Source organism: Chiroxiphia lanceolata, chromosome 11, assembly GCF_009829145.1.
Source record: "Chiroxiphia lanceolata isolate bChiLan1 chromosome 11, bChiLan1.pri, whole genome shotgun sequence".
Classification (NCBI taxonomy): Eukaryota; Metazoa; Chordata; class Aves; order Passeriformes; family Pipridae; genus Chiroxiphia; species Chiroxiphia lanceolata.
The window spans coordinates 5,223,401-5,235,035 of record NC_045647.1 but is presented as its reverse complement, the minus strand read 5'-3'; the positions used below and the strand labels follow the sequence as shown (position 1 = coordinate 5,235,035).

At 45.0% G+C, this 11,635-nt stretch overlaps 1 protein-coding gene across 1 annotated transcript; it reads right to left on the bottom strand.

The window, feature by feature from the left end:
• Positions 1-1,536: 1,536 nt before the first annotated feature.
• On the bottom strand, positions 1,537-7,331 carry LMOD3 (leiomodin 3). The gene is made up of 3 exons (XM_032699473.1): positions 6,849-7,331; positions 3,687-5,075; positions 1,537-2,059 (listed from the first exon to the last, which is right to left on the bottom strand). Exons 1-3 carry the CDS (start codon positions 7,143-7,145, stop codon positions 2,033-2,035), a joined length of 1,713 nt encoding a protein of 570 aa, XP_032555364.1. The 5' UTR covers positions 7,146-7,331; the 3' UTR covers positions 1,537-2,032.
• Between the last annotated feature and the right edge of the window lie 4,304 nt (positions 7,332-11,635).

The following is an 11,635-nucleotide window of genomic DNA, read 5'->3' as shown; positions in this document are numbered from 1 at the left end:
CCTTAAAAAGGCTGCTCTACAGAGGTGGAATACTTAAGGTATTTGTTCATGCTGTTCCAGTCTCTTACATAACTCTACTTAACTGGGATTTCACTTTTCTTTTAATTACCTGAGAGGGATTTCTGCACCTCGGAGTGCTGGGAGCTGTGCCTTGAGCAGTACTAGGAAGCCAGCTCTGCTGCAGTTGAACTGATGGTGTGATCTCTGTATCTGGCTGCCTGGCTCCTCCTGGGATCACTGGAGAGGCTGGTCAGTGGGAGAACACGGATCAGAGCAGGGCTCCACAGGTCCTGCTCTGTACACCCTGGTAAGACGTGTTTGGCAGCTTCTGGGTGTAGCAGTAATTTGTGCCTGGCAGCTCGAGCTGGAGACTGTAAAGCACTATATTATATTTTCCTTTGTGCTTCCCTGTCCCAACTGCTGAAGTCTGGCCCTGAAACCAGTCTGGAGAGCAGCTACTCCAAGAGCTTTCTGGGGGAGTTGCTTTTTGCATTTGCTGCTGTGCTCCATGCAAGGGCTTGGTTAGAAGTACCAAGCTCCTTCCCTTTCCTACTCTTACCCACTACAAAAAGTAGGGGCTGCAATGAAAATTACTTCAATTTTTTTTTTACGTCTCTGTCATGCAGACATGGCTCTTCCTTTCCCTTTACATGATACTTAAAAGCTACTTGCTCTGTCTTAGACAATAAACCAAGAGGGTTTCCCAAGTCTGAGGCATTACAGTTGCAAACAGAAGCTGAGCTGAGAAGGAGCTTTACAAGTTTGAAAGAAAGAGCTTGGAAAGAGACCATTTCCATAGACCATCTCTATCTAGGTGATAGATATAGAGAGGACAAGTGAAAATTTAAACTAATGATAGTAGAGACTACCTTGGATTCAATGAGGTCCTGGACATTGCTGATACTTCAGGACTATTATAATAAACATGGGAAGGGGGAGCAGGGTGGGACTGGGATTTAGGTGCCAGAGGAAAGTTGTTAAGAGACTAACTCACCTGAAGGAAATCCTGCCAGGAGCTGCAAAGCTGTACCTTTGGATCAAATATCAGCCACAGGAAGGCAGGGGAGCTGCATTTTGGCCTTTGTTCTTTCCCTAAGCCTTACAGCTTTAAAAAACAAACAAAAAACTCCCAAACTGGTATCTCATGGATGTACTTTACAAGAGTGTGACTTACCTCCAGTTGCTTTACAAAAAATGCAACAGAAAAATCTAATGTGCTAGTAAAGCACGAGGAAGAAAACATGCCCATCCTCCTGCCACAAGAGCAACGTGGAAAGAAACCTGAAATGGCATTTCAGTGCACTCCAAGGTGGCTGCAATTAAGGAATACATTAAGACAGAGGTGAATCATGGGGAATGAAGATCACAGCTCTCAAAGCAGAACACAGCAGCATCTTTTATATGCTGATCAGGTACAATACCCACTAGACTATGTTCTGAAATAGAGCTTGAAACCATCCAGGCGAGGTGTTTGTTGTACCAGAGCATTCCTTCTGTCTGTGAGCATCTGGTTAGTTGATGGAAGTGCTGCACACATCTTACAGAGAGAGCTTTATTTCATTTCTGTTTCCTTAGCCTAAAAAATGAAGCTGTATACACAGAACCCAAATAGGTTTCTCACAGACAAGAGAATAATAAAGCAGCATGTGTGTGAAAAGAAAGATAAAGCACAGCGTGTTCCTGCAGAATCTGGCAGCAGAAGGACAACGTGGAAGCAAAGTAGTTTGCTGACAAACTAGAAAGACAAGGTTATTGATGCCTCTGAGAAAATACTCCCACAACAAACTGAAGCCTCAAATCCACTTGGCAGACAGATGGCAGCGGGATTGTTTGATACCTGGTGGAAATGCTTAGCACTGGGTTTTCCCATGCCAGCCGTTTCCACCACACTTATAAAAGTGTGTATCGCAAGCTTTGTTCCCAAAGAGTTGAATATACCACCTGGGTTCTGCAGAAAACATCTGCTGAAACTGTTGTAAGCAAAACTTGAACAGTCCTTATTCCAAGTTGTTTTCTTCAGGTCAGTCTGGTCTCACTCCAGCTGCTTTGGCAACGGCACCTGGACAAGGACAGTAAGTATGAGGAGGAGGAAATGCCTCAGTCTTATTTCCCAGACCAGTTTAGTCTAATACAAACCTTCAGAAAACGTAAAATGGTCAAAAATATAACAACTGGGAGCTCCAGGGAGCTCTGGTTGGGAATTTCTTTTGTTTGTAATTTTCCACTTGCTGTTTGTGATGCTTTATGCCCAGGAAATCAGTTTGAAGGCATTGAGTCCCTTCATGGAGCAAACAAGCACCCAGCTTGGCTCAAGCAGTAAAACCCTATTTTAGAGATGAAGCTGACGGTATTGAGGCAAAAAAGGATCACACAGGATGGGGACAATAACAGCCTAATGCTCCCAAATCCAAGCCACGTAGCCCAATGAGAGAGAACTAGGAAAAAAAAAAGAAAACCCACCAAAAAAAAACCCACCCCAAACCCCCAACACATGTATCCACTGCGAGGGACTTGCTGAGGGAATAATTATTTCTGTGTAGGTATAAATGAAAGCAAAATGAGGCCCACTATATTAAAATGCCAATATTAAAAGAAAAATTAATTACAAAATACTACTTGACCATTTTTAATTACAAAGGATTTTCTGTCCTCTTCCTCAAGCCTTAGCGACACTAAGAGGCATCAACATCACTAGCTACAAATACATCAGTCATCTTTTAAGATTTCTTGAATAATGGTACAACACAAGGAAACATAACAGGTCAGGAGAACAAAAGGTTAAATCTGGTGGTCAACATTTTCAGAAGTGGCCCTTGAATTTGGTACCCAAGTAACAGCATCACCAAGAGGCAGTTTTCACAGTTTTGGACTTGGATTCTCACACTGAGCTCACATGAGTCGTGACCACTGAGCACTTTTCAGTGGCAAAGATTTACTTGGAAACAAATATAAAAACTCCTGTGGTATCACTACTTTCTTCCTTTAACCTTGCTCCATCTTCACTGCTGGTGCTTCTAATTTCTTTTTTTTCCTAACAGCACTAGAGTTTTGCAACTGATTTAAATAAGGGCAAAAAAAAATCAAGTGGCAAAGGATCACTAAAATAGTACACTCCTTGCTACTGGGTGAGGCAGGCAGGAGCAGGGCTGCAGGCTGTGAGTCTAGGCTGGATTTCGGTGTGGGCCAAGTAATGGTGCTTTCTTGTGTAAAGTGAGAGCTAAGATAAAACACAGCTATTGAAGAGAGAAACAAGGTTTTCATAGGGGACTGAGGCCAGGCTAATGTGAAAAATAATACCTCTTGCTCTCCTGAAACAAGCATCTTATAATAGCATGTGCCTATCACAACTAATATGCTATTAGTAGTATGCTAAGGTTGAGTTTCTGTGGGTTTATTAATCTCCTGACTGAATTTCCATTCTTTTACCTTACAGATGCAGACAGGGATGCAGGAGGCTGCAGCCTCGGCGCTTGTTGCCATTTCTCTGTGCAAGCCAGACCTTAGTGCTGCTGGAAAACAGCCACCTGCATCCCAGGAACAGCAGCCTGACACAGTGATGCAGCACTGATGATGCAGCATGCAGGTGCACTGCCAGCCCCACGAATGCCCAGATGTTTCCAACCCCAGCTCGGAGCACGGCGGGTGGATGTGATTCCCTCCCCTCCCCACCACAGCCCGGCACTCACCGGTCTAAGGTAAGCGACGTTGCTCTGGCGGATGTCGTTGAGGAGCTGATCCCTCGGGGTTATCTCCATGAGGGGAGGAGGTCTTCTCCTGGGAACCGGTTTAAGCGTTTTGATGACGTCTTTGAGGTTGGTTTTCTCGGCGGGTTCCACGTATTCCGGCACGGCGGGTTTGCGCTGAATCTTCTTCAGCTTGACCACTTTGAAGCTGACGGGTTTCTCTCTGCAGGGCTGCTCCGGGGCCGGCTGCCTCGTGCTCTCCTGCCTTTTGCTCAGGGACACAGCTGCAGGGACGGGTGGTTTCGGGGCTTGTGGGGGCTCGTGCATCCTCACCTGTGGCAGAGGTCCCCCCAGCATTTCCCACATCCCGGGAGGCAACCCAAGTCCATTCTCCAGCATCGCTATCAACTCTTTCTGCTCTTTCATTTGCTGCTGCCTTTGCCCCTCTTGCCTCTTCTGCCTCTGCTTGTCCAGGTTTCTGCTGAGCAGGTTGGTCACCACCATCCTGGGCCCCGGCAGTTCGAAGTGGTAGCCCATTTTCAAGAGGGTGGTGTTGGCTTTCAGCAGCCTGGCGATCTCCATCTCTGCCTGGTGGCCCAGCATGCCCCGCTGGTTGTGAAAGCGCAGCTCCGTCAGCGTCTCGTTGTACTGGAGGCACCGCATGATGGCCACGATCCCCTTGCCAGAGATGAAGTTGGAGTCGATGTTCAGCGTGGTGATGCTCCTGTTCTCCCGCAGCATGTTGGCCAGGGCGAACGCCACGTTGTCATCGGCCCCCACGTTGGCCAAGCTGAACGTTTTTATGTTCTTATTCTTTTTCATGGCATTGACAAAGTCTATCAGCATTTCCTTGGGGACATTTTCAATGTTGTTCAGGTTGAGTTCTTTCACATCTGGGTTGTTTTTTCGGACCTTCTCCAAACTGTCTTCTAAATTGGTTTGATTCCCTGAAGGCCTGGCACTGAGCTTCATGAAGCTGGTATCCAGAGCTAACTTTTGGGGGATGTTCAATTTTGATATTTTCTTTTCATTTTCATTTGGCTTTTCTTTGATTTCTCCCGGTTCTGTACTTGGTTTCTTATTTATCTGATCATTGTGACAGTTCTCATTGGTGTAATTCTCCTTTGTTTGCAATTCAGTCTCATCTTCCTCTTCTTCTTCTTCCTCCTCTTCATCATCTTCCTCTTCCTCCTCTGCTTCTTCTTTCTCATCCTCCTCCTCCCCTCTCTCTTTATCGTTTCCATCTTTCTTTGTCTCCCCAAATTGTGTTCCTGAGTTGGACACATGCTCATTTTGGTAATGTCTCTCTTTTCCCTCTGCTCCTGGCATCCTCCCGCCGGCTGCTTCGCCGCTGCCACTGGCCTTTCCTTCCATCTCCTCTGCAGTGCTTCTCTGAGGAAGACAAAACCTCAGGCTGAAATAACTGAACACAGCTTGTTACAGTAACTTTCTATGCAAATAAACATGTAGCAGTTGGACTTAGATCTCTCTATGTCCATACCTTAGAGAATAATCCTTCAAAGTGTCACTGCCTGGAAGTCCAGGCTGTGCTGGCGGACACAGGAACATCTTGTTCTTAAAGAGGCTGCAAACCAGGTTCTCTTCTTTGCTTACAAAATTAAATCCTGACAATTAAATCCTGAACATATTTAATGATATGTTAAGATGGTCCTTGAACTCTTCTGGGGGCTGAGTCTCTGATCCAAAGTCTCTTTCTGGATTTTGTGTCATTTGTATCTTTTCTTTGACAAGAGACAAAATTTCTTTCATATGCCACAAACCATTGGCAATCAGTGTGAACCACTCATGGTTTGCTCAGCCCAAGGGGGATTAAAGAGAGCACAGTGGAATCACCCAGCACATGGGACAACAAGGCCGCCTGTTGTGGTACTGCCAGAGCATCACAGCCAAGGAAGCACCTCACTGAAGATAAAGCAAAATATTAGCTCAGTTTTGAGTCCAGAGACAGGAAACCAGATCTTACACAACGCTGTTGCAAGGCCGTGGGGCTTCTAGCAACCAAACAAAATTAGTTGCAGATTTCTACCATCTCCAGGGACATCCTCCTGGCTGAGATTTTTTTTCAAGCATCTTTTTGCAAGAGTATCCTCCATCACTGAGAAATGCTAATAAAATCAAGCTGTTTTGCAAAGATTGGCACTATTTCAGGCAGGGCTTGTGGCACACCCAAAGTCTGACAAAATGGTCACAGTCACCTCTACCCTTGGGGCTGTGGCTCCTGTCTGCTGTGGTAGTGGATGGGTTTAGTGTGGGGATCGCTTGACCAGTTGTCAGCAGCCAGCTCCACACCCAAACTCCAGATTTAATCTCAGAAACATTAAAAAAAATTGTTTCATTGAGGGTGAGAGTGTTACAGGAAGGGAAAACACCACAAATTTCACCAAGAAACCTGCCCAGGGAAGTCTGCAATGTACCTTGTTGGTCTGTATTAGCAGAACCACTGGTATTTAAAACAAAAATAAAATTAATCAGTTACCTCAAATTCACTTAGGTTTGGGTATGGGTGTGTTTCATCTGGCCAAGTTTCAATTCTATTAACCTATTTTTAAGTGTGGCCCTCATCCTGAAAGATATCTAAGTATGACCTTAACTTTATTTCAAAGTCGTAGGGACAGTCAAATAAATTTAAGGACTGTATTGAATAGGGTTGGACTAGTTCCTGGAGTTTGTATGCTTGGTCATTAGTGAATGTTTCACCCTGTTAAAATACGGTGATTTGGGGGTTTTTTCCAGTAGATCATTAAATTCTGTCAATTAATTAATTTAAGAAATACAATTAATGCAGTATTTTATGGAAAAGCAACATAGTGTTGTTTCATATGCAAAGTCAAACACATTTTAGTTACATCCCCCAAACTAATCTTGTGACAATTTCTCAGTGATTTGCTTTACTGAAACAGAATTAGGATTTTCTTAAATTAAAAAGCTTAAGTAAATATTTGGGAAAAGCAATTAAAAAATTACTAACCCTGACATAAATCCAAGCTGGATTCTGTCACTGCTGAGGCTTTTAGGATTAATCTAAATTTGTTTGTACTATGCGTTACGTAAGGGACAGAAGCAGAGGCAAGTTAAGGTATTAAAGCTATAAAACAGATCCCACAGCAGATGCATAATAAATATTTGTGATTTTTTGCTTGTTACCTCAGAGGGCAAGAGGGTGACGGGAACTCTCTCATCCTCGAGCATGCGTCTGGATGCCTTCTGCCAGTACAGGTAGTCAACCAGGGACCTGTGGTCAAAGCTCCCCGTGGGGGGTTTCTCCGTCTGATCCTTCTGTATCATCCCAGTTGGGACTTCAGGGTCTGGGGCCATGACTTCCATCTCACTCTGCAGCTCCTTGAGCTCCTCAGGGGACAGGTTTGCCAGGATTTCATCTTCATCGATGTCCTCTGGACACACGTCTTCATCGGAGTTCTGGCCGAGTTCAGACATGTTCATTCTTCTCTCCTTCCTCTATGACTTCTTAAACCTACAGAGAAAGCTAAATTTCAGAGGATTTTACGTTCTTTCCCCCTTCACTAGCAGTAGTTCATCCTGTTAAATTGACAACTTCGTGTTTTGGTCATGAGCTGTGGCAGCTCTCGGTCTCAGTGCGGGGGACAGCCCGTGCAGCTAAGACTATATTAAGCTGCACTTGGCTGGATAAGGAGAATTTATGGCGATGCTCCATTTTCAGCAACCTGTCAGCTGTGCAAACCCTTCTGACATTTCAGTGCAGCTGGTGTGTCCCCCATTGAGTGAGGCAGGGGACGGCCATTTTCCAGAGGATTCCCGGGACACTGCGCCATTCAGCGCTTCACCCCATGCTGGAATTGCTGTAGGTGGGCAGAGCAACATTAATGGTACCTGTGAGGTGCCCGTGGGAAGAATCAGCACAAGGTCTCTGAATCCATAGTGTCTCTGATCTATCACAAAAGGAACAGGGACTGCAGGCTCTGCACTGCCTTTAGCCAGGTCTAAACCCTGGCTGGACAGAGCAGGTGGTTTTGGTGAGAGAGCAGCCATCCACAGTTGATGACCTCTCCCAAACACCACATCCTGGTTAAGGTGAAATCCTCCAAGATGGAAAAAAGCAGGTGAACAGTTGGTAGAACACACACCTTCTGCCTGGGAACAGAGGTCCATGCAAGGACCAGCTCCAGTCCTTTGAACCAGTCTGGGCAGTCCCAACAGGAGCGTTTCCCACAGCACATCCATGCCCTACTCCCATCTAGTCTGCCCAGGGACAGTCCCAATGCCCTGGTTCTCGACTGGCCTGTCTCCATCATGAACATTACTTGAACTATCAATGCATCCTGGCTGAGACCTCACCTCAGTTTCATCCTGTTCCTACTTTCTACCATTTTTTCCAGAATTAAGTAGAAACTACAGAGATTTACTTTGCTATAGTCGTAGACCTGATGTAACTATCCAAAATCCTTTCTTTCATAAGGTGCCCCTTCCATCCTCCTTCTTTGTTCAGAATATTTTATAGGCTTCTAAATTCACATGGCAAACCAGAAAGCCACACCTCCAACACCACTGTGCTCATGGCTGCTTTGTAACAGCAGAGTAGGGTGCAATGAACAGTTTGGGCTGTTCATTGGATTAGCAAGATTTCCTCTCGTAATTTCAAATTTTCTTTGCAGGGGTGTCAAATCAAATCCTCACCTTGCAACTGCAAATGCAACTTCCATAGGAACGAAACCATAGAGGAGAGGCTGTGAAACCAAGGCTCTCCAATTTTTAAGCCATATTTCTCATTGCAGTCTCAACCACGCTCTGCTGGAGTCTGCCAGCAGCAAAATAGGCTCCGCATGACGATGGTCTCTCTTTGCTGTGTTCTGTAACATGAAACATGGTGTTCAAAGCCCTGTTAACCTCTATTAAAAGGCCGTTATCCAAAGGTCCTCATTTGATTCATGCTGTTACACAGCAGGGAAGAGGGCAAAAATTTAAGAACTAAGTAAGTAGTAAAGGAAAAGATAATAACAACCCGAGCCAAGAATGTAATGGCTCCATCTGCCCCTTTGGTATTTTGGAGGGCATCCCTATCCTTGTTTTATATTATGCAGTAGCAAGCACAACAGCAGACCCACACATCAATCTATCAGCTCTAGCAGCTTTAACCCCCAGGTTTGCTGTCCATAATAGAGTCCATAAACAGTTTCCTGATGTTATCAAATAAATCAGTGCTCCATGGTAGCTGGTATGTTACTCTCCCAAACGATGCAGTTTGGGTCACAGAAGTTGTGTATTCAGTGCTTACTTACCGCTTGCTAATTTCTTGACTGGAAATAAAGCCCCATGCCACCTTCTTGGATTTCCATGCTCTTCAGCCAGGCCATCCTGGGCCATGGTCTTGTCAGATCATCTAAGTTAAGCAGGGTCAAACCCATGAAGTCCTCTTGAGAAGGAAAACAGGGATACTGAGAACCCACTACCAGGTATTTAAAAAGCAACTTTTCTTCTGAACAGAAATATATCACTCGTCAATACCACGATTAGGAAACATTACACTGGGAGTGATGCCTTCCCCATCAGATGCAGAGTGAGGAGCTGCCTGGTGACACCTCTCCTGGTGACATGGGCGCTAATCCCACAGCTTTCCAAGGTGGGTATCACATTTTGCCTACTTTAGGTCTCTCCTCCATAAATTACATGTTCAGGACGTACTTCCTTTCCTAACACACTGCTTAGTGTTTTGGTGTTCTGGAAACAGCACATTAGAGCAACAAACAACACCCTCCAGGCTGGGGACACGTTCAGGGCAGATCTAGAAGTCTTTTTCAAGACAAAAGTCCCATCTTCTTCCCAATAACAATTGTTGGTATCCCCCTCAGAGCTTTCCAAAATAATCACATGTTCCTCAACGTTCATTAAGACAGGAAAGGCACTTCCATCGGTGGCACTTGCTATTTTCACAGCAGTTTGACACTTGCTTAGATATCCCTGGACTAATAAGCTGCTGCATGAGCTGCCCTGTTACCAGAGGGCAGAGCTGTGCTGTGCCAGCAGCTGCACTCAAAGCCCCAGCAGAAGAGGTACCTGCAGCAATCACAAGCAGTTCCTACAGGTAGCAGCTCAAAATTCATGCTGAGTAGGTACCCAACAAGTGTTAAACAGAAGCACTTTAGGAGCAAACTGGTAGGAGAAGAGGTCTGCCCTTGGTAATGAACAATTCCCGCTCACTACTCGCTGTTTGGATGAGCCATAAGGCTCATATGGATGAGCTCCGGAATGAAACTCAGCAGGCTCTCCTGGCAGGATTGCTTCACTCCATTGATTTTTCTCATTTGCACATTTTCTTCAAAAATTCCAGCCTATCTCTCTTGGAAGCAAGAAGGTTGACAAGTTCTTAACTCAAATACCAAGAGTTCCTGACCCCTGTGCCACCATTTGATATGTGGCAGCCCATCATCCCATGCTTTAAGTGCCTAAAAGGGTTCTATTTTTAAGGTAATTGATGAGGCACATGCTGGTGCCAAATATTTGAGAGCAATTTCTGTAATGTTGTCTTTCACTTTTTTTTGTTTATAAACCCCCCACATTTATTCCCTTCTATTACCAACCCAAGTGCCACGGAAAGAGTCAGAGTGTGCCCGTGTAACATAACCTTGTGTTACTTTTAAGAAACTCGCAGCCTGATGGGAGAATCTAAAATTGACAAACAGTAGCATACACCAAGCATGTCCAGCAATGCAGTGTAATGCAATACAGGGATTATAAAGGGTCAGATGATGGGATCTTAACAATAACAACCACTAAGTAACAGGAGCAATCATAGAGAGACACCCTGTGGGAAAAACACCAGGGGAAGAAAAACACCCACCATACCTCCAAACCCTTACAGATATAAATATATCGGATTAAGTTTGTTGTTTAAATAGAGTAAGGACATCTGACTTTTGAAGTACTTGCCCAAGTAGTTTGACAGGGAGCTGCAAAGGCAACCCCCCTTGTGTGAAGCAGCAGGCACAGCAGTAGCTGGCACCAGGGCAAGATGGAGCAGCAGGGAAAGGGGTATAAGCCCCTCACACCTTCCCCAGGTCAAGGAATCTCCACATCTGTGTTGAGGTCTGATGATTTCCTTCAGCTCTGGAAAAGCAAGTGGAGTTTCACCTCCTGTTTCAGTGGAACCTGGATGTCTCTAATTTAATTTGGCCCCCAAAAAGAAGTTAGTGATTTTTTAAAAATTTTTTTTTTTTTTTTTTTTTTACTTTCCATTTTTAGAGAAGTCAGAGCAGCTACAGTGGGTCCTTCCTATGCAGTAGAAAACCACCTGTGTCATCATCCAATTTCCTTATTACAGGGAAGAGAAAATGTTAATAATATGTGTAGAGAGAGAAGGGGAGAATGGAGACACTGGTCATGTCAAAAACTAAGGAAATAACATTTCAGCCTGGGGCAGGGCACTGACCTCCCACACTGGTGTGTCCAAAACAATCCAATGGGGAAAACCAGGGGCAGGTCAGATGTGTATGTCTTGCTTTGCATCAAAAAGGGTTAAATAGTTAGCAGATGGATTTCTACACAATTTCAACTGTTTCAAACCATTTAAGAAATATTATCAAAACCTCCAGGATTTTGTGGCAGGAATCAGCCCCACATATGAACATTGGGACTGACATTTTGCTGATGGGGGTCTGGGGGTGACACAACAGGCAGCTGAGCTGGTCCTGAGGGTTTGGGCTGACCCAGGGCAAACCTTTGCCCCATTCAGAGCCAAAACATGTTCCCAATTTCACCTTCAAAGTCTGAGTTTCTGTGCTGATTTACCACTGAACAACACTGTGCCTTCCCCACCATCCCCCTGCCAGTACAGATATGCTCTTTTTTTACTGACCATGTTTTAAAGTGGCTGGAGCAGCACCCCCAGCACAGCCAGAGGGGACAGGCTGCTGTTCTCCACCATGCTCAGTTACAGAAGCAGGGCTGTGGCTACAGGA